Source organism: Anguilla rostrata, chromosome 5 (assembly GCF_018555375.3).
Source record: "Anguilla rostrata isolate EN2019 chromosome 5, ASM1855537v3, whole genome shotgun sequence".
Classification (NCBI taxonomy): Eukaryota; Metazoa; Chordata; class Actinopteri; order Anguilliformes; family Anguillidae; genus Anguilla; species Anguilla rostrata.
In genome coordinates this window covers 31,354,976-31,379,138 of record NC_057937.1, presented here as the reverse complement: position 1 = coordinate 31,379,138, position 24,163 = coordinate 31,354,976, and the positions used below count along the sequence as shown (strand labels likewise).

General features: G+C 40.3%; 1 protein-coding gene across 4 annotated transcripts in view; it reads right to left on the bottom strand.

Moving 5' to 3' along the window:
- Positions 1–24,163, bottom strand: part of LOC135255064 (adenylate cyclase type 2-like) — a 45,417-nt gene that overhangs the window by 18,923 nt on the left and 2,331 nt on the right. For 3 of the 4 annotated variants that reach the window (XM_064335795.1, XM_064335794.1, XM_064335796.1), the window contains exons 2-11: positions 12,671–13,261; positions 11,837–12,034; positions 10,488–10,652; positions 9,762–9,911; positions 9,162–9,322; positions 7,152–7,263; positions 6,587–6,714; positions 5,453–5,611; positions 5,171–5,303; positions 4,893–5,081 (exon numbers count right to left, since the gene is read on the bottom strand). In XM_064335795.1, coding sequence (XP_064191865.1) covers positions 4,893–5,081; positions 5,171–5,303; positions 5,453–5,611; positions 6,587–6,714; positions 7,152–7,263; positions 9,162–9,322; positions 9,762–9,911; positions 10,488–10,652; positions 11,837–12,034; positions 12,671–12,835 — 1,560 coding nt within the window. In that variant the 5' untranslated portion in view covers positions 12,836–13,261. The remainder of the gene's footprint in view (positions 1–4,892; positions 5,082–5,170; positions 5,304–5,452; positions 5,612–6,586; positions 6,715–7,151; positions 7,264–9,161; positions 9,323–9,761; positions 9,912–10,487; positions 10,653–11,836; positions 12,035–12,670; positions 13,262–24,163) is intronic. The other variant, XM_064335797.1, reaches the window with a different exon arrangement.

Below are 24,163 nucleotides of genomic sequence, written 5' to 3'. Positions count from 1 at the left end.
AACCAGCACAAGATCTTCTGCCCCTTTTATCAGAGGACTGACCACTTCCTAACTCAGTATGAGGAGTTTAAGAAACCTATTGAAGAGCAGGTGATTCAGTGGATTAAAGCTAATAAGCAATGTTGAAGATGCTGTTGTTCCCACCAGGCCGCTCAGTGTAACTTGAAGAAGCTGTGCTTGCTCTGCAACAGTAAGCACCATTGAGCCCTACATGATGTCATCCAATGGTCTATTAAGAGTACCGGAATCTTCCAAACTTCCAGTGGTCCAGCCAGTCCTCCATGGTTAGCCAGTCCTTAGACCAGATTATTTTCCAAGCAGAACTCCCTGTCAGAGTGTACTATCTAGACAGAGCCACCACAGGTGGTCCAGTCCTCCTGAAGATAAGCAAACTAATCATCTATAATGGAGCCTGCTGACTTTGGACTTATGCTGTTCTAGATGATGGATTTGAAAGGATGATCCTCCTTCATAAAGCCACCAGGCAGCTCCAACTCAAAGTCCAACTCAAAGGCAAGCCTGAGAGCCTAGCATTGAGGACAGTACAGCAAGAGGAAACCATATTGCCTGGCCAGTCCATGTCCTTCCACAATTCACCTGTCTAGAATCCCCAGAGGAGATTCAAGATAAGCTGTGCCTTTACTGATGATGGGCTTACCCAGTCTGAGCACCCTCACCCTGTGGCTGCCCTAAAGAAAAGGTACAGACATCTACAAGACCTCCCACTGAGACACCTTGTTCATCCCCTTCTCCTCATTGGAGCTGATCACACCCACCTCATCACCCCTCTCAGCCAATTCGTAGGGGTCCACTGGGTGGTCCTTTAGCTCACCATCCTCTGATCTGCTGTGGAATGTTGAGTTATAGCCTACTGCCTGAAGACAAACCCATCCTACGCTTCCTCAGGTGAGACCTCGGGAGAGAGGACCCCCTAGCGTGTACGAGTGGTATGTACTTCCTTTTGGCACAACCTGCAGTTTGTGTTGTCCTACATACACAGTGCAAAAACATGTCATCAATCACAGTCAACCAGGGGAACATGTCTGGTTCTCTGGAGAAATGTTTTTATGTGGATAATTGCCTGCAAAGCTTCCCTACCACTGATGCTGCAAAGTATCTCTTGGACAAGGACCGTGGTCTACTTGCCATAGTTTCAACCTTTTTCAGTGGGCCAGTAACATTCCTTTAGTAATCAGTCATCTCCCCAAACAGCCAAGATCAGACAGTAGCGAGCTGTTGCTCTCTCAGAACAAGAACGACCCACAAGAGCTTACACTTAGCCTGTGCTGGCATTGCGACTCAGGCATTGTGGCTCAGTTACAAACACAGTCCAGTCTCATATGATCACCCAATGATGCGGAACATTACTGTGTACTAGCTACCCAGTATGACCCCCTGGGCTACATAATCCCATACACTCTCTGTGCCAAGACCTTAATCCAGCACCTTCGGGACAAGGAGCGGAACTGAGATGGCCCACTACTCCCTGAGACCTTATTACTTGAATGAAGCAGTTGAGAGGCAGAATTCCAGGACCTCCACAAGATCTACATACCCAGATGTTACAACTCTGGTGAGAGCAGATGACAGCTGCATGTCTTCTGTGATACCTCAGAGTGAGCCTATGGCTCAGTAGTTTACTTATGCTCAGAATACCAAAGTGGACAAATCACTGTTACATTCCTCATAGCCCACTCCAGAGTGGCTCCTAAATTGTCCATACCAAGACTGGAACTGAGCCCAGCGCTTAATGGAACACAGCTTGTTGAGGTATTGAACAAAGAGTTAACCCTGCCTATAGAGAAAACAATTATGTGGACAGACTGCTGGTTCCATTCAGACTTGTGCAGGTATATAGTGTTTGTGGGCACAAGATTAGCAGAGATACAGAAGCTCACTGCACAGTGTACCTAGCACTGTGTTGACTCTTCCCACAACCCAAATGATGATATAACCAGAGGAAATTCCCTTAAAGAGCTTGCCATTCGTAACAGATGTCATGTTGTCCATTTTTCCTATATCAGTCCCCTGAACAATGGCCTCAGCCACCCACAGACCCACAGTAACAGAAGCAGCAGAAGAACTAAGGAAATCAGCTTTCTGTGGATTGACTCAGACCTCTGTGACACCAGAATGTCCTAATGCCAGCTAATTCACTACCTTCCAGACCCTGTTAGAGACCACAGCCCAGCTGATTCATGGGGAGGCAGGTACATCTAGTTCCCCCACCACTGATGATTACAGGGAGGCAGAAGAGATCCTACTACAACGAGCACAGCATGATAGCTTCCAAGAAGAAATCACTGGCCTGAAAAGACTAAACCAATTTCTCCTGACAGCAGGCTCCTAAATTTGACAACACTAATAAGTTTATCTGTGTGGGCGGTCATCTCCAATAGACAGATAAATTTGACGTAGACAATGTTTATCCCATTGTTCTAGACCCCAAACATCCAGTCATAGTATCCAGCAGACTGATGTGACCAGTTATGTCACCATAGACCATAAAGGGTCTTTTCTGAGCTGAGAAGGAAATATTGGGTTCTGCGTGGTCGTCAAGCTGTCTACCAGCATCAGCATGGATGCCGTGGTTGCAGACTAAAGCAACTGTACCAAAGATGGCCGACTTACTCCTTGCTCTCCTTTGCCTCCACAAGCCAGCTTTCTACTCCATTAAGTTGGAATGGCGAACAGAAAAATGAGGGAGAACCATCTTCAAATTACTCACCACCACAGCAGTGTACCTAGATTACCTCAGTAGTTTAGACACAGACTCATATCTGATGGCCTTATGGCGGTTCACAGCAAGGAGAGTAAGAGCTTTTAGACTCATATCTGACTAAGGAACAAACATCAGAGGTGGAGAACGGGAGCTGCATGAGGTTTTCTCCAACGTGGCCCACTGTCTGCAAACTGAGCTTGCCAAGCAGCAAATCCACTTTGAGTTCAGTCTACCTAATGCACCTCATTTCGGAGGGCACTTGGGAGAGAGATATCCGCACCCTGAAATATGCCCTTCATGTGACAGTTGGTGCCCAGTCTGTGAGACAAGAAGTACAGTATTAAGGACTGTGTTGGTTGAGATACAGGGTATTCTCAATTCAAAGCCACTAGGCTATACCTCCTCTGATATTGCAGACCCTGACTGTGTAAACCCAAATTCTCTCCTGATGGGGTGGCCAGATCCCTCCCTTCCATAAGTAGTGTATGCTGACACTGAGCAGCTAAGCTAATTTAGAGTATTATTTATGTTTAGTATGATTTTCTTCGGAGAATATGATTTGTTTAATGCGATTTCCTTTGGACATTGGAATGACCATGAGCTGCCATTTTTGTTGTTCTTTTTAGATGGCTTTTTGTTATCTCCACCAGGCGAGAGCCTGGAGGGGATTATGCGTTTGGTCGTGTGTGCGTGTGTAGCTTTGTGCGTGTGTTTGTGTATCTGTCCGCAGCTAATCTCGCATACTACTGGGCCGATCAGCCTAATACTTGTTGTGCATGCTGGCAGCAGGCCAAGGACCTGAATTCTTGAAAATTTAGCAAATCGGTCAACGACAAGTATTTTATTTGAATTAATTTCCATCATTGTCCATTGAAATACATTGACTTCTAACTCCTCACTCCCTCCTAACCGGCCGGTAGGGGCCGCAAGTGATCAACAACTGCTTCCGTTTGGAATGAAAGACCAGCGATGTAAAATGTCAGCTTCAACGTTAAAATGCCAACAGAATAATCCGCCAACTGACGGGGTATGTTAATGTTTGAATCTGTGGCAATTTTGTTGGCATTTTCACATTGATATTGATATTTTACATCGCTGGTCTTTTGCAATTGTTCCCGTCCACATTTGAAATAAGTGCCAGTCTATAACGTCAACATTAGCTCTGTCTAACACAGATATGATCTGTCTGGCTGATATGAATGAAATTAGCTAACATGTCACCACCTTTAGCATTACTTCACTGAATCAGCATTTTTGGGATTTTCAGTGGCACATGGTAAAAACTTGTAATATTGTATTTGTCTGGTTGTATTGATTGTGTAGCCTCTATTGTTGCATCAGCAAAGCTAACACGCCTGGCGGAGATCTGCAGTCTACTGAGTGCACTCTTCTAGTCTTCACTGTTTTGTGTGTGATGTACTTTTTTCTCTATTTTTACACAACATAATTGATATATCTTGGAATCTGTGATTCCAAGATAAAAAGCATGGCTATAAAACTATGCTTTAAGAAGATGTATGTGCTGCATTTATTTGCTTATTTTTTCAGTAGTAAGACAAACCTAGCTTGATGGATGCCTAAGTAAAACAAGCTGACTTTTGCATGCTCCACACATTAATAATATGGTTTTGTTCTCACTAACATAGAACCAGAACTTTTCTGTTAGAGCAACTTTTCGATAATGCCAATTGCAGCTCCCATGGGCCCAGGATTTCTAACATTTTGGGTTAAGGTTGCATGTGTGAAAAGGGTTATTGAAAGTTTAGGGCACATTACACGCAATCATCAATCAATTTGCTGCTAGCTTTATGTCGCTTTTTGAAAGTGGCATTTTATTTTTTGAAAGTGGTATTTTCTTATGAGTATCACCAATTATTTTGTTTTGATTGTGGATTATCCACCAATCAGTGTGCAAATTTGTAAAAGTTGCGAAAAGGTAACAGCTAAAGTTGAATCTGTTTTTTGCAGTGATGATGTCAAATGTAAATTTCCATTCTAATCTATATTAATGAATACACTGGTCCAATTAATATGGTTGCTTTAAAGATATACATGTAATTATGTTCAAAATCTGACATATTTAACTGAGTAGCATTAGAGACAATTCCACTGTAACCTCACTCCTGCTGTACCAGTTGTGGTACAATGGCTAAAACAGCATCCCCCTCACCTTGTTGGGGCTCCTGCCAAAGACCATGGGGTTGCTGATGTAGTTTTCCCGCCAGTACAGGTGGGCGAATGGCTTAACGGCCCCCCAGGACTCCAGGTAGCGGGTCATCCGCACTGAAGCCCGCATCTTCAGCCCATCATTTACCCGTAGTTTGGGTAGGTTGCTGTTATTCAGCTCCTTTTCCTTGGACTACAGAAATTGAGACAAATCAGTGAAAAGCATTTCTCACATTAACATATATCCAGTCTCCACTCTTGTACAACTGATGATGGCCTCACCTGCGGGTCTATGACCAGGTATGTCTTGACATTATGCTCCTTCAGGTAGGCATCTCTCAGGTGACCATTACCCTCCTCTACCTCATATGCATTGTTAAGATGTTTGAGTGTGGCTTCTGAGATGTGGACATGCCTGTCCGTGTGAACACAACACCAGAGCACTGTATTAACATCATAGCCAAGAAAAAATACAGTTGCTGTACAACTTCAGAAGTCCTTACATACAGACAGGTGACAAATTACAACTTTTGACAGTGAATGTTATTATTGTGAATATCTTACCCGGGTACGCCACCTGATTCCATGTGATTGGCCAAAGTGACGTCATGTGACCACACATCAAACTGCCATTTACGGAGGCCAATCACACCGCACAGCACGTTGCCAGAATGTACGCCCACTCTCATGTTTATGTCCACACCTGTAGCTTCTCGAACCTGTCTGCAGGGGGTTGAACAGGGACATAAACCATGACCAAACTCCAACAGATACTGCATTTTCACAAGCCTAGTCTGGTAATACTGAAGGTAAAAAAATTGTTTCTTGCCTGTATTTCTATTTGAAAAACTATATTTCTCAGCAACTGATTATTAGCCTACTGCTACCATGAAAGCAGGAATTGGGGTACACATCTTGATTTACTAGAATATCATGAAGTTTGGATGGCAATGGCAGCAAGCAGAACTAAAGCTCTACAACAGGTTCCAGTCTTATCTAAGAACGCCTATTGTAGGTGCAGGCATTTGTTCTAGCCCGGACCTGAAAACCTAATTCAACTAATCAGCTAATTTTATTCGTGAATCAGTTGCTTTTATCCAGTATTAGAGCAAAATCCAGCACCCACAATGACCCCTGTTCTACAGTTTCTAAAGCGACAGATCCTATGAGTCTTGTATGTGCCAAGGAACACAGACACAATAATTTGTATGAATTTGTATAATAATCTCTATCTCAGGCTTTCATTATTTCTGTATTAGGGTTTACTCCTGTATATTATCCTTTGCAACATAAATCACTGCTCATATTCTATTTGTAATACCTATTCTATTCTAAGACCTGAAGATGTCCAATTCCTGGTTTATATTTTTTGCCATCAACATGAACATTTAAAAAAAAATAATAATAACAACAGCAGCATATTCAAGGAATATACAGAGAATGAACTGCCCACAGATTCGGAAACACCAGTCTTCAAATGCCAGAAGCTCCCTTAAGCCCTCAGTTTGATGTACAGTTCAGCTGGGGATACCAAGTTTGTGATAATAGATAGACTTAGCTAATCCAGTAACACATAGGCTTAGATCCTGGTTCTCAGACATTGTTTTCAATTAAATGTATAATATTTTTCCAAAATGTTCAGGTAAAATAAAATATAGTTTTAAAATGGAAATAATACTGCCATTATCTGTTACTCACTTGATGGCCTCACACATGTCAAGGCCCATCTTCACACAGTTCTTGGCATGCTTGGGTAAGGAGACAGGCAAGCCAGAGACACAGTAGTAACAGTCTCCTAAAATCTTTATTCTCATGCATTCATTCTCCTGAAATAGGAAAAAAAAATTTAATATTGAATATTAATACCTTTTAAAACCTTTTAGAAAACGAATATAATACAAGAGCTTATATTTACAGTGTTCTGACATGTTTTATCAGAAAAGGGATTTTCCAGTGACTTGGTAATGTTCTTTGTCATATATTTTTGCTATAGGACAGATGCAATGTCTGAAATATATTATTTGTTTTAAACGTGAAACCCCTGAGAGGACACAAATAAAATGTTTGAAATTGCAGGTAGTCCATCTGATGTGTAGCCTTAAGACAAAGTCGACAAATGACTCATGTCACTAATACAGATGCAGTACAAAACAATGCTAAGACATGGGACCAAAAATTTAAAAGACTGATATCTACTGTCTAGACGTCCTCAATTCTAATCTGTCAAATTATTATGATTGTTATTACTGGTGAGGAGCATCACCTTGGCAATCTGATCAAATTTCCCAAAGAGCTCATTGAGCATGATCACCAACTCCTTGGGAGAGCAGTCGCTGGCCAGTCGGGTGAATCCCACTATGTCAGCGTACAGGATGCTGTCACAGAGAAGCAAACCAGCCTATCAAAATACCATCAAAGACCTGCGATGGCAATGAGTTATTCATTTATTGTGTGGGACATTGTAACCAAATGGCATTTTGATAGTGAATTCTACTGTAAGCAGTTGAAATAGCTTTTACTCTGAAAAACTTATTTTGACTTACCAATGATTGTTCCACTCTCCTTTATAAATAAACGATGATTTTTTACATACCCAATGCTCAAAATATTAAAAGCAAAGCTGAGAAAGTACTAAGTTTTTTACAGATTTATTGCTATTCACCAAGAATCTGGTATTATATTTTTTTCTATTGCCTAAATAATTCATTCTCTACTTTTTAAATTTTGATTATATTAACTGATTATTAATGACAATTGTAAAGTTGAAGACAGACACTTGCTTTTAAAAAAAACAAAACATCTGTCTCTATTCCAGGCACACCCGTTTATGTCTTAAAGAGCTTAAATGTTTGTTTTATTGAATGTGATGTACCGTAAATCTTATCTGATTGATGTCCTAAAACTGGTTAAGTACTTTAAATTGAAGGTAGATGAGTAGAGTATGTTATGTAGATTATAAATATGAATTCCCATTTAAAAGTGTCATAAATTAAAGAGCTGATGGGCGGCTCATCCTGTTATGACAGTGTTCGAGTGCATGGATGGGACCTGGAGGTCTGGTTCAAATCCCAACTGTGCCAACAGCTGCACAAGGCAAACCATAATTGATGCTAGCACTGCCCAGGGTTAGTGAGAGTTCAGTTGGCTAGGATCAGCCTCTCACTGCTTTCTTGAGAATCCCGCTGGTCGATTGAACATTCAATTTTAGCCTCATAAACTTGCAAAACCTGCACATGAAGTGTCTTGTGTGGGGAATGTGAGGGGAATGCATGCTTGTCTATGCTTGCCTGCATTGGGTATGATAACTGCAGCATGAACACTGCATATAATTTGGCATTCCATATTGGGAAGAAAAATAAGAGGGGTCATGATTTCCAGTTCTGAAGCAACAACATATAAAAACTGTGCTATACACATACCTCCACCTTGATAACCTGCTCCATGATAACTCATGGATTTGGATAACCAGTGTTTATGGATTTGGTTCACAATTCACTGTGATGCTCCAGTACTGAGAAGTGGATACAGTACAATTTATAAATTCCTTCATTGTGAATAATCGAGTGAATTGCCAGAAGTGTAATTACTTTATACATTAATAGTACATAATAAAAATAATACATTAATAGTAGTCCTTGCCTCACTTTGTAAAAGAAAGTCCTTCAATACAAGCCTGGAGAGTTTCCATAAACTTAAAATGTGATCTTATATAACATCATAAACAAAACATTTCTGGGAGAAAGGTATTGAATTAAAGAGGTGCTCTTTCTATTTAAAAACCAAGCAAAATGAATGGGGCTTTGTTCTGCTGAAGCTGTGGTTCTGAATGTAGCAACTAAACCAAGGATAAATCACTCAAATTCTAAACATGGTCAAAAAAAGTAAAGGAATAAAAACTGGTAGGAAACATAGGGGGGCGACATAGCTCAGGAGGTAAGAGCGGTTGTCTGGCAGTCGGAGGGTTGCCAGTTCGATCCCCCGCCCTGGGTGTGTCGTAGTGTCCCTGAGCAAGACACCTAACCCCTAATTGCTCCCAACGAGCTGATTGGTACCTTGCATGGCAGCCTTCCACCGTTGGTATGTGAGTGTGTGTGTGAATGGGTGAATGAGAGGCATCAATTGTAATGCACTTTGGATAAAAGCGCCATATAAATGCTGTCCATTTTAAACAAATACCTCGAAAGTGCAAATTAGGAGCAGTACAGGACAGAAAAGAAACATTAAGATCTATTTAATCTTAGGCTGTATTCGCGCAAAGCAGGGCTCCATGTACCTGACATTCTGGTGTCTCTTGACATACAGGCTGTGGAAGTTGTTGTCCTTGACTAGCCGCTGACGCTCCTCCTTGTCTTTGCAGTCCTGCAATCTCTCCATGATGGCCAGCTTCATCTTCATAGAAATATAAACTGGCAACACAGACTGCAGTAGGTTCTCCTGCATTACAGACACATTGATGGGGAAGGTGGGTCTAGACTCACTGCTATACAAAAAAGTACTGGGCACACTTGTGAGGCACACATGTACAGTCTATAACACTATAAATCTTACCCAAAACCACAGGCTCTGTACCCAAACCTACCCCTCCCCACGCCATGCCCAGAAATGTCCCAGACAAATACAGGTCAAGGTGCACAAATTTGGTAAAAGTGCGTAAATACAGAGATTCCCAGTGCATCATAGATATGCCTTAGCATGGTTATTTTATAATATTTTCAAGTGCAGTGCAATCGGTTTCCATAATACATAAATTCATATGCATTTCCCTTCCAGTAAATGGGTTAGTGTATTTGCCGGGAAGCTGGTGGTAGAGGAGATGGGGAGGGGAATGGTGGAGGGAGGGAGTTGTGTAAAAAGCAGTGGGCAGGACTCTGACCTGTTGCCTTTTCTCCATCTCCAGTTTCATGCGGATTCCCAGACAGCGGAGAGTGTCCTGGAAGGTCTGTCTCAGAGCTCTCTCCATGAGGACCTTGTGAAAAGCCCCAACCACGGTGCCGCACAGGAACACCATGGTATTGGACAGCAGCTGAAGAAGGGACACTCAGTCAATGTGATGCACACATATACTATTTTCTCATACAGATGATTTGTCTCGAGAAAATACTAAATTATGATACTGGGGAAAATACGGATTAATGGAATTAAATCTGCACTGCTTTTTTCCCCCAGTTTTGGGTACCAGAAACCTAGCATGCATAAAGGCTTTCTTTCTAACCAAGCTTAAATGATTTGAGTGAGCTGTATTGGACACCCAGATTTTTCATTTTTCATCCTGTGAAGACAGGCATTTATGAAATTATAAGTGCTGTTTATACTGCTTTATACAATAGTGCAGTAGTAAAGATGCAAAAGAGATACGGTAGTTGTCTTGATTGAAAATACAGTATTTATTTAGAATGAATGCCAAAACAAGAAATGTATCTGACACTCAGGAGGCATGCCTAGGACATGACAGAACTAATTTGAACACCTTTTAAAAACAAATTAGGATCTGCTACAAACAACTGCCAAACTCTGTTAATAGGTAATCTGTTATTATTTTTTATTTGGAATGATGTTGAGATTTGAGTTTTTAGCTCAAAGTGGTGGTTCATGGAAGTACCTGATTGGCTAGAAAAGCATTGGGGGTGTGGCTGAAGACAGTGAGGCGCACAGTGAGGACAATGATGTGAGACAGAGAGGAGATGACACTCAGGAGCACAGCGTAGCACATCTGGAATGGCATCATGGTGTACACTGTAAAGATGATGAAGAGGAAGAACGGAACCTGTGGATCAGGAAGGGAGATATAATTGGCACAAATTTAAAGCACTAAATCAGAGTAAAATCCAAGCTTTTGTAGTGACTGATTTAATAGAGTAGCATTCACTTGATGGAGGAGTACTGCTGGAGAATCTTTGAAAAGATAATATTAAGGCATAAATTGAATTTAGGCCTACACTGTGACTCAAACTTTCAATTTACAGTAATAATATCACACTAAAGAAGACTTCCTTGTCTTGAACTGCCAATCTGTGTAGTTTCCTGGGTCCATATTGGGTAAAGACAACTGTATTTGAACAGTGCTGTTCAAACAAGAACCTTGCTTGCCAGCCATGTGTCAGGCCTGACAACACATCTGGTGGTCATGCTCTAAACTGAGATAATGTACAGTTTGCACGAAGGACAAACAATCAAACACAGTGGATGTTTCCTCTTTTCAGTCACGTCTGCAGTAGGTATTGCTCAGTACCATAAGGGATAATTCTTTAAGGCCTTCAGTCCATGCATACTACCATCCAAATGCTGGTGGATCTTCAGAGATGCCTGCCAAGCAAGCTATAGTAGCTAGCTAACTTTTTTAGCAAAATTTCTTAGTTTTTTTTTTTACTTCAAGCAATGTATTTACGATGTACTTAGATTGCAAACTAAACGTTATACAGTAAGTCCGCAAAGTGTTACTTAGCTGTTGAGCTATGTTACTGTATGTTGTAATTTTTACATTAAATTGAATATGGACTGGCAAGTAGCTCATACTGCTAAAGCGGACCTACACAGTGGTCCATAATTTTCTGTAGCTTTGGGAGGCTGGATTTCATTCTGCACAGTTGTCTCCTCTGGTTGATCAACTGTCAGCAGTCTGCCTGTACCAGCTTGACATGAAGTGTCCAACACAATGACACAATGAAGTTGCTGTTGGTAGTATTCACCACAAAGGGGAAGCTAGCATCTTTAGTTAGCTTACAAAAAATTTCATAGTCATTGAGATTGCTAACTCAATAGCCTCACTAAGAAGTTCCCTTTTCAGGTGTTCTAGCATGTGGGATTGAGATTAGAGTATGATAAATCACTAATTAGTATAGAGTATAAAGCACATAAAGACAAGGAACACCTTGTCACTGACAGTCTGAGCTGACTAGATGGAAGCAAAGGAGAGGACAAAGAAAGTGAGATAATGAAGAGGTGCATTACCTGGTCCCAGGCACGGATGACATCACCACTGAAGATGAACGTGAAGCCCATAGTAATGAGAGTGGTCCACACCACCACGCCCAACACCACCATCCAGCGCTGTGACAGCGCTTCTGTACATACCAGCATAAATAGGGCAAGGAACACGCCCAGCCCGCAGCTTACCACACTCACAAACGCACTGTGATGTACTGCACTCTGTGAGGACATAGAGCAGACCCAATCAGGATGACAACCACATTTATGCACACTAATCAGACAGATTCTCATGGGTTAGAGAAGGTTCTCTCTCTCCCTTTCACTCTTTCTCTCTCTCCTTCTCTCACACAGCTTGCAATGCATGCACACTTCTGTATACATATGCATGCACACTTCTTACACGCTTCTGGATACATAGACAACATGCTGCTAATGAAATCAAGTCAGTGTAAAAGGAAGGGCATGAGGTTAATGTAAATAGGGAACATAAATGTCACAGGTGGCGTCTGGTACAGCCTCTAACTGAACATGGTGCTGCTATCTCAGCCAGTATCCACACCTAATCACGCTGCACTGATATTTGCACAGCTCTCTGAAAAGCCGCCTCTTTTCACCTCAGACGGGACTGTTCCAATGACTGACCTGCATGACAGTCCCTGGTCTGTGCACCACGGATTCCTTTTCAGCCTCACAGTCATATTTGTCCAGGGAAAAATCTCTGTCTCTTTCTGCAATTTTCTACCTGCATACTGACTTGTTTTCTACCTAAGTTGATATACTGTGTTCATTAAACACACTGTCAGACAGTCACACTATCTGGCAGAAATAAACAACTCTTTTTTTTGTTGCACTTACCAGCCTGAGAGAGAAGAAGAGGATGAGGAGGGAGGCACAGCAGAGAATGACAAGGCCCAGTAGCATCACCAGCAGCTGATACTGACTGATGCAGGAGAACCTGTGGAAGAGCGCCTCCTGTTTGAGCTCCTGCTCATTCAGCAGGTACTTGCCCTTGGCTGGCATGGTGCCCTCTTCACGGTGGTGAGCCACACAAGGGGAATGAACACGAACACTCACTTAGTCCAGAGTAGCACCAGAGTATGTCAAAATGTGATGCTCAAGTCTCTCTCTGTTTCCAGGACATCTTGAAGACTGCCTATCTCCCTCTCTCTCTCTCTATCTTTCTCTCTCACACTCTCCCTCTCTTTCCTTTTTTCTCCCAATCTCTCTCTTTCTTCCTCTCTTCCTTTCTTGGCAGACCTCAAACAGCAGCGATCTCAGACAAGCCAGAAGAATTCATTCCTGCTTGTTATGACACGATGGTTCTCCCAGCAGCATTGTGGGGTGGGAACAAAAACAAAATTTACAAGGAGAGTAAGGAGGAAGGGGAGGAGTGGAGCTACCAATGATCCCACCAGGATTCCCACCAATTTCACTGAAAGGTCGGGCCTGAAAAATAGGACAGAGAAAAAACGAAGAGCAAATTAGTGAAGGCATATACACAAAGAAGCCCAGGTCACCAGGACATAACAGGTCAACTACTGGCAATAGCATGGTCAAGCTTGTGAAGAGCCCCGTCCTTATCTCTCTGTCCTTCTAAAATTAAAGAGGGAAAAAAAGCAGAAGTTGCTCAGTTTTCTGCATTTTTTCCACCCCCTCATTTTCCCTGTCGTCACATCAAAAGTCATCCTAAAATGGACAACCCATGGCAAAGATGTTTAATTTCCAATATATGACCACATGTATTTCTTAAAATAAAATGCATTGCATAATATATCTTTAATACTTTAGTATTGAAAAGTACATTCGCTGTAAACTTATCATATTTTATATTTATAATGATACATAATTATACATTATAAATTCAACATAATTTGCATGCATTTACAGAAACCCTATTTTTGTGGGTTATGCACTCTAAATATATATTTTCTAGGTAATACAATATAATTTATTCATATTTCTTTTTTGGTTAGGAAGGTAATAAGTAACCATATAATTGATTATCAATCAAAACTACTGTAGATGAAGATGCCTTCCCAGGAACTGCAGCATTTATAGACATACAAAATAGAATTAAATATCAACACTTTCACAAATCCTTTTAAAAACGTCCCCCGGTTCCAGTGGTTTGCACACATCCAGGCTGTTCTGGAACTGAATAGGTACATTCAATTATCAGCACAGTTATTATGCACTAAAAAATGAGCAGATAAATACAATGTCATTCCCATCAAGGAATCACATGCAATTAGTGCCATGCATAACAAAGCCCTTTGTAGAGCTCAGTTTTATTGTCAGGCCATAAACATCTGTATACTTTCCCCTTCCTACCCCCCACTTCCCCCCATACACAGCATCTCAAAAGGACTGCAACAAAGGGTAAACCTTCCAAATAGAAAATATAAAAAGGAAGGAGCCATAAAGCCAATAGGTAGGTGAGAAACAAAGTAAATGAGCAGCAGGGTGTGTGTAGTCTGTTCCTGTTTACTGTGTGTGGTTGCTGGAGCTCTGACACACAGACATCCCGCAGTCACATATGGTGCTCGTTTTGGCTCAGATTAGCTGCTTAATTGCCCTGAGACTTCCATGCATTTTAGCTCTTTCATAGCATTTGGCACAAAATAAAAAAATTGCTAATAACAATTGCTCTTTCAGCTGCAGTAGGTCACAAACTCTAAGAAAACACCTAATAAAACCTTGTGCAAAATGTTTCAGATCTGATGATCTCAGACAGTGTTGCATGTACATTACATTACATTATAGGCATTTAGCAGACGCTCTTATCCAGAGCGACGTACAACAAGTGCATGTACTCATCTAAAATGGAAGGATGTTTGGTCTCAATGGACTAGTTCCTACTAATTAATAAAATCTGTGCACAGAGGCATTTTCCCAGAGCTCTAACAGCTTACAAGGAGTTTATCCCAGAATACCACAAAGGTTTTTAGCAAGCTTGTGAGCTTCCACTGTCCACAGTAACTACCTGACATGCTGTAAAGTTTTATAATCACAGCTCACCAGATAGGGGGAAAAAACCTCTGGTATATAAGCCAAGTTCTGGAAACTGAAGGGAGATTCAAATATTATCTCCTTTTAAAAAAACCATATCGTCAGAACTGTTTTAATTAATCGGCAACAGTATAATACATACAAATAAATAAACCCAATACATATAACTGAATGAAACAAAACAAAAAACTTCTGATAAGTATGTATTCTGAATGCATTCTGAACTGAACCTGAAGGCTCCAGTTCATTTGACAAGCTGCCTGGTGGTCACAACACAAGAGGACAACCCCTCTTGATCCCATCCTTCTCAAAGTTCACTCCTACTCCAGTACTGCTCATACCCCTGCCCCGGGAGTCTAGTGGAGTCAATTTAAAAGTTCTCACTAACACCACAACAGTGGACTTGATTTTTTGAGCTGTACATATATACATTTTCTTTATGAGAGCCAATATTACTTGTTATTTTTCCTTGATCAGCATGTCTACCAAACATCCTGCATTGTGTACTTTTGAAGCTGTTCACGTAGGAATTAAGCGTATCTCTGCAGGTTGTTCAAACAAACACATAAAATACTGGTCTCTTCACAGACAGAAACAGATTCAGTAGGTTACCGTTTAGATTCAGCAAAGAAATTAATTGGAATCAATCATTTTAAAATGATTCTAAGACATAGATGCCATTTTGATTGGCAGGTGGAACATAAACAATATTAAAATCACCTAAATGTACAGGAGGAGCCTGAATATTGTGTTTTGAAGCTAACAAATGCTGCATCTGAATGACACTGGCTCAGCCCTAATATAACTCCCTCTGACTAACCTGAGCTCAGCAGTGCTTTGTATTCCAGTTCCATAGTTGCCATGGTGAAGAAGGAACATGTTAGAATCGAAAGGAGAGGCAACTTCATGAATAGAGTGGAATTTCAGACAGAGTGAAGAGTTAGCATTCAGCCTCTGCAGCTCTTAGAAAGTTGTGTCAAACTCACCCCAGCCATTTAAATGAAACAGCACGATAAGATTGTTGAATCAGGGTTTTCTGCATACAATAAGACATTCTATTGAATTCTAATTAATGCTTTACTCTACCTATTGTGAATATGCAACTCTTTAAGTCTATACAATATGTTGAGCATGGAAAAGCCTGTAAACTATTATTGCAAACTGTTCTTATTGTTATTATTTCTGTACAATATGTTGAGCATGAAAAAGCCTGTAAACTGTTATTGCAAACTGTTCTTATTATTATTATTATAACTGTGCAATATGTTGAGCATGGAAAATCCTGTAAACTATTATTGCAAACTGTTTTTATTATTATTATTATTATTATTATTAGTATTATTATTATTATGTGATCTGTGAAACTATCATTAAAACAGAGCATACAGCATTTAAACCCTGTAACTATGACTAATTATTCATATAATAACTCTCTGAGAACTGTGGCTTTTTCTGTATCCATAGGTCAAAGTTCACAGAGGTTTAATAAAGCATGTAACCAGATGATGGAACGAGGTCACACAGTGATGCATGTGTGGCTTGGCACTAAGGATACGCTAAAACCAAAAATCCCTACAGGCCATCATTACCACACCCAGAAAGATTTTTAAGATATTCTGGATCGGCGATTAAATGTATTCCGTAGATGGGACAGTGACACAGTAGCCTGAAAGATAGAACCATATTAATACACTGCCTGGCCAAAAAAAAAAGTCGCCGTTTGGATTTTTTTTGGACAGTGCCCACTGTACAAGCCTCTGGAGGCAGTGTTATGATCTGGGGTTGCTTCAATTGGTCAGGTCTAGTCTCAGCAACGTTATGTGGCAATAAAATAAAGTCAGCTGAGTACCTGAATATACTGAATGACCAGGTTATTCCATCAATGGATTTTTTCTTCCCTGACGGCACGGGCATATTCCAGGACGACAATGCCAAGATTCATCGGGCTGAAATTGTGAAAGAGTGGTTCTGGGAGCATGAGGAATCATTTTCACTCATGCATTGGCCACCACAGAGTCCTGACCTTAACCCCATTGAAAGTATTCGGGATGTGCTGGAGAAGACTTTACGGAGTGGTTCGACTCTCCCGTTGTCAATACAAGATAATGTAACTCTGGATGGAAATAAATGTTGTGACATTGCATAAGGTTGTTGAAACAATGCCACGACGAATGCGTGCCGTAATCAAAGCTAAAGGCGGTCCAACGAAACATTAGTGTGCGACTTTTTTTTTGGCCAGACAGTATATACATATTTTGAACTAAATCTATTTTTCTACATGTTTGCATGATAAAATAAAAGAGCTATAATCTTTAAATATGTACAGTCAATACCATAATGTTTGGGACATTTTTTATTGATTTGGCTCTGTACTCCACATTTTTAGTTTTATAATCAAGCAATTCACATGCTGTTTATTTAAGGGAATGTTAATGCATTTGGTTTAATCATGTCGACATTACAGTACTATTTATTAAAATCCCCCCATTTCAGGGCATCATACTGTTTGGGACGAATGGCATTACAGGTGCTTCCCCTTAGTCAGGTACTGTATGTTCAATTGGTTCCACAGTGCATGTATAAGAGAGAATTCAGTGTCTAGTATTGATTCTAGCCTTCTGATTGCCTTGGAGTCTGTCATTGTCATTTGTCATTATGAGGACCAGACCTGTGCCAATGAACGTCAGGGAAGCTATTTTAAAGCTGAGAAATATTTTTTAATTAAATAAAGAAAAAAGAGTCGAGACACAGGCCAAACCTTAGGCTCACCAAAATAAACTGCTTGGAACATTATTAAGAAGAAAGAGAGCACTGGTAAGCTTAGAAATCACAAAGACCTTGGTAAGCCAAGGAAGACCTCCACAGTTGATGAAAATTCTCACCATAATGAAGAAAAAACCCCAAACAGCAGTTCAACTGATCAGAAACACTTTTCAGGAGACTGGTGTGGATCTGTCAGTGACTACTGTCCACAGAAGACTTCACAAGCAAAAATTCAGAGGCTACACTGCAAGAAATTTGCCGCAAAAACAGTATAGCCAGGTAAGAGTTTGCAAAGAAGCATTTAAAAGAGTCTGCATAGTTTTGGAAAAAGGTCTTGTGATAAATGAGATTAATCATGAATATAATCTAATCTAAGAGATCTGGAGTTATAAAGACTTAAATAGGACACCCCATAAATGGGTAAGTATTGCCTAGATTTGGTATCTGTGTAAAGGGGTGAAACTGTGAGTTAGATTTAAGTACAAATGCCCATTGAATCAAGATAATTGAGTCATAAGAGGCTACTTCATGTGCAGTTTGTGTAGGCACAATGTAGAGGCCGACTGACGAAAGGGATGTTATGGCCAGATCCTTCAAGTGATTGAAAAAAGAAATAAAAAATGATGGAGTTTTTCCTTAAGTGTCTGAACTGCTATCCTTGGGGAAGGTTAACCACAGTGTCACAGAACTGCAATAAATGAATTTACAACAAGGGTATGTCTTTGTGTGACAAAAGCACTACAGGAAGTGAAATCACACTGTGATGACTCAGAGATGAGTCAGAATGCTCGCAGCACCCAAACGGTCACGCAGAGAAGCTGCGGTCATGCAATGAAGAAAATAATCCAATTCTCAGTAATCTGATATTATCAGCATTACAGTATGAGACCTACAGCAAATAGTTATTTTGAGCTAAACATTTGACAAGGCATACTAAACCAAACTGGCTACTTGCTAAGGGCTATGTAATTCACACTGTTTGTTGAACCATTTAGTCACATTTCGAAAGACAATAAAAATGCACTGTTTTCAGATATTAATCAAAACATACTGAAGACACCCAGGGGAACAGAATGGCAGACAAAAAGCAGACTTTCCCCCTATATATAAGCTTGACTGCCACGGAAGCCTGAATAAACTCCCAGAAAACCCTCTGCCAGTTTAGAATCAGCCATACTCTTGGAGAGCTGCAGATCACCATGCTGCTCAAATATCAGGCTGATAATGGTAGGCCATTGGTCTTCCTTGTTTTGAATAAATGCAGGAAGTGCAGCATACAATGTGCTTATGAACTGCATCAGACAACCAATGTTTTACTAAACAATTATTTTCAAACAAACCGTACACATGACCACAATACTCCCCATGTCATTATTCGATTATAAAACAAATCATAGATTGACAATTAGGAACAGCAAAGGTTGTACTGATGTTTAACAATGTACAATTATGTTATGTACTTATTTAACTAACAGGAATTGCATGCTACACATGAGGATTGGTAAAAGAATGCAAATAAAAATATACAAATCAATATTTCAATATAGATTGCTTTGGGTTTCTTTGAGAGAGTTCACAATAAGGCATTATTATTGCCTCAGCTGGTAAGGTCAAAAAGAGAAATTCACAAATGTTGAAATCGAAAAGAAATGCCAGACCGAAAAATGTGAAAACCTATAGACAATGTTTGCATGGCCCAACACATCTAAGCATAACTCCTGCTTCTTTGCAATATGTCTTGCTACTTTAGTGCCTATTTTTCTTATTTTAATACAGGCTAAAGTTATTAGGCTTACAATGCCAGAAATACTGATAGAAGTCTAGTGTCTGTAGTATGTGTATTTTCTGATCACTACATCTCCCCCCCCCCATCCCCACACAGTGACTTGCACATGGTTTTCGGCCCTGGACTGCTACCTCATCCATCCGCTTCGAAGCGGACTGCTATCGTGCCTCAACTATGTTACATCGTATTACCATGCACCTATATATTATAGAACTACCCATCAATACGTATACTGTGTATACCGCACTATACTAATAATAGTGCAATAATAGTATTATATTACTATCTTAATGTGTATAGCTTATATTTTGCACTGTATGCCATACAATGCATACCTCTAAATCAGCACTGTTGCACTGTATTTGTGTGTGCTTTTTTTTCCTCCTGTATTGTGTTACTTGTTAATCGTACTACTCTATGTACCTCTGCAATTGCCCCGCAGGGACAAATAAAGTGATTTGAATTGAACTGAATTGAAAGTAGTTGATGTATAAGCATACAGCCTGGACAGAATGATAGACAAGAAAAATATGGACACTGTGTCACTGTGATGTCACCCACTGACTCCCATGGGCTTGGTAAAAAGTGTTTAGAAGCCCAGGAAATGCAATTTGTTGGCGTCACCATATTGAACAAATTGGATCCAGAGACTGCGCAATAGGGACATGAAGTCCGGTCATCCACTAAGTGCCTGAGATACAGTGACTCGGCAGTGATGCAAACTGTCCCTGATTCTGCCACAAAATATTACCGTCTTGTCCAAATATCACAATAACTTAACAAATCGACACATGGGGACACATCAGACAAAAAGATAAAACACCTATTGCAGCTACGTTTTCTTGTGGGAAAAAAATACTGACTTTGTATTTTGACCATATTGTTACCATTGACTTACACTGAAATGGGTAGCTGAAACACCTACACTGGAGCCAACTGCACTAGTGTTAGTGAGCAACATCTCTCAACAAGGCTCCATTACACGCAGCATGGAGAGATCCACTACACTTAGGACTACAAGAAATCCTTGCGAGCAAGAGGATGAATACAAACTCATTATAGAACTTCTGTGTATATGGAAAAAATATCCCCCCTTGAGTTGAGATGGAAGGAAACAAGAGTTTTACAAACAGTTTCGGTTAGCACACGTAGATAAACCACAGAGGTTTTGTTGCTTGGTAATAACACAATTCATACACACACTGTATCTCTAGTCACGTATGCCAGAGATCATCAAAAGTTCATCCAAAGAACAGTGTTTTCTTTCTTCTTCTTTCTCCTTTCATAAATTTACACAATCAAAAGCATACACTCATATTAAACTTCCACACTACCCAGGGTTCTGGTGTCAGTCTATGCATCACCACAATAAAACTTAAAGGGTAGGCGGGAATTACATTTCGTTTCTGAAAACTGGCTTCCTCACTGTCCAGCCCTTGTGTTACTTTCAGAGCAGGGGGAGTCAAACTAAATTCCCAGAGGCAGGGCTTCAGACTAACAGAATGTTGACATCCCAGGGATGATACAAAATGTGTTTGGGATAATCAGAAACCATCCCTGGGATGATTTCAGGACAAAAGGGGAAAAGGGTTTTTTTTTTCTTTTTCCCCCCAGCCTCATTTGTCACATTACTCAGAGTGAGCCAGTTGAGCACCAACGGCTCCTCACGGCCAACAGTTGACGCTGGTTGACACTGACAGATACAAGAGAGGCGCGAAAATAACATGTCAGTGAATTTAACCTACTTTTGACAACACATTTTATTTATAGTTACAGGAGTCAAACAGTGTCCTCTATAATATTTTGGACACACATATTTTTTCTTGATTTTCCTCTGTACTTTCCAATTTTAGATTTGTAATCAAACAATTCACATGCGATTAAGGTGCTCAGCTTTTATTACAATTTTTTATGCATTTTGGTTTCACTATGCAGAAATAAAAAATTAAACTTGTGAAATGTATTTATTTTTGGAGAGATTTTGGACGTGTTTTTAGACCCCTATATACCTTAAACCCCTGTACTGATGCATTCTAACGATACAAGAAATCATAAGTTTTGAGAGGGTTTTATGTCGCATACACCTGTGGACACGTAGCATATTAACACAGCAGATGAACAAAAGCAGGAAAAATTACAAGCTATTTAGGTAGTGAACATTAGGCTACGTGGCTCGTTGTAACTACCTCATTTCCTTTCTAGTTCACATAGTTTCAATGAAAAGTTCCCATACTCAGAGAGCTAGGAAATATTGTAAGCTGGCCTGCTAATGACCAAGATCACAGACACCAAAGGGGGGACTTCCTGATCGCCTTTTCAATCCCATAGCACCTGAAGTTATGCAAGTTGGTTAGAGTTTGCAAGGTTCATTACAATGTAGCGCTAGCACCAACTATTTTCATGGGGTTTCTATTAAAATTAGTGCAAGCTAGCTGGATTGTCACGCAGCAGAGTTTTTGGAGGCCTGTCAGTGCTATGTTTGTATCAGAGACTAGCCAAAAAATGGAGAGCCTCTCTATATTGGTACATCAGAATATTGCAATATTTAGTTATTTTATTTACTTTCTGGGAGCTGCCTAGTCTAATTACAGTAGTAACAACAGATGGATGTAAATAGAATTTAACCGTAAGTTTTAAACGCATCTATGGGTTTCAAGGACATTGTTATGGAAAGGTCAGAGTTAAGGAAAGTACCTAGGTGTGCCGCAATGTAGCAGTGAATGACAAAACACATTTCATGAAAATACATCACTTGCAAATGCAAATAAAACGACAACAATTATAGACCTCTCGCACAACCAATTTTTATCCAAACTAATATCATGTTTTCTCTGATAGTGTGGAGACAGAGGCAGGCTTCAGAAATTATCTTCCATTATCATGCCCACCCATTAGATGACAATGGAGATTATGAGATGATTGAACCATATTTATTTCCTCAGCATTAAATATTATGTTTAGGATTGTTGCAAGATGATTGTGCTTCTGGAAAGCAATTTTCAGAGTGAGTTTGTCTGTCACCACTGCCGACTGGTTGAGCAAGATTGTTCATCCCAAGGGCCAGCTTCCTGGACTCCACAGTTAGCAATTGGTAAAGTTTCAGGAACTGCATAGCTTGTCCTTTAAGGAACTGGTGTAAATGCCACCGGTACTGGAGCCTATCCCAGAGGGCATTGGGCGAGAGGCAGAAATTCACCCTGGACAGGCTGCCAATCCATCGCAGGGCACACGCACCATTCACTCACCTCATACCCAAGGGCAATTCAAAGTCTCTGATCAGCCTAACTGCATGTCTCTGGGAGGAAACCGGAGTACCCGGAGAAAACCCACGCAGACACGATGAGAACATGCAAACTTCACACAGAAAGGCCCAGGCCAGATTCCAACCCAGGACCTTCTTGCTGTGAGGCGATAGTACTACCCATTGCCACCCTTTGGGTAGCACATGATCATTTAAACTAGGGACTTGGGGGGGGAAGAGAGTTCAGAGAGTGAAAAGGGTAGGAAAGTGCAGACTGCCTTGAAGGAAGCTGTCAAGGCTTCTTATAATAATGCTAACACAAATTAAATCTTTTTTAAAGCAAAATTTTATTAAAGGTGGCTTGGGACAGCAGGGGGTGAGGGAACAGGAGATAATGTGTAGAAGTACTAATCTGAAATGTCTTTGTTTAAAATGCTAGAAGTATTAAAAAAATTGGAATTTGAGGCTGCTTGCATAGTGGGAGCTATTACATAGTTGGGATTAGAGAAACATGGCTTTGGGAGGAGGATGGGGATGAATATAATATAGAGGGATACAAACGTGATAGGAAGGATAGATCCTGTAGGAGAGGTGGGGGTGTAGCTCTCTATGTAAAATAAAAAAATTTTGCTGGAAATTCCAGAAATTGGCCAGCTCATGCCTAGTGAGGATATTTGGATTAAGCACATAGGGGAACATGAAGAGCAAATGCATTGGTCCAATTAACTTGCACTTGATACTTGGACAGCTAGCTAACTCGCTAAATTGTTAGCTAAAACTTGTTAAAACAATTAACATAAAGGTGATGAATGCACCAGCATTCTGATTATTTCAAAACACCCCAGCTCTACTGTAGCTACAGTTGAGCCAGTGTGTTCATTACCTTTGTATCAGTCATTTATCCATCTTAAACAAATGACACATTACACCGTACGAACATTGTATTGTTTTAAAGTAGTCATTGTGGCAATGCAATATGCAGAGTAAGTGAACTCAACAGCTAGATAGTTCATTAATCTTGTATCCCTACAATGTATGGAATGCATTTTCATCTACAGTTGAATCTAATCTTGTATGGTTTTAGTTCAATCTAATCTTGTACAGAATTTTGTTTGAGTGCAATGGACTGATATATGATATCATATTAAAAGGTAATAGGTTATATCATATCTAAGGCACATCATTGTTATGCTTGTGCTATTTGTCCTTTATTAATTCAGGTCACCAAAAATGATCTTTTCTTTGGGTGTTAGAACTAGTGTTTTAATCTGACACAAGCCAAATCTTTCCACCCCTCAGATACTGCTTGAAACCTCAGGCCTCTGACACCCGTGGCCAGCCCACGTAGAGCAGAGGAGCGCTACAATGCTGTGTACAAACACAAAAGTATGACAAAAAACTAAAATGAGGCAGGCAGATGGGAATGATAACCGATTTACTGATTGCCTACATGAATGAGCTTGCGACATGTTTGTGGCTTGCAACTGCAATTTCTGAGAGAAATGCTCCAAAAAGAGAAATCTATGCTCTCTCAGATCTCACCTTGCAC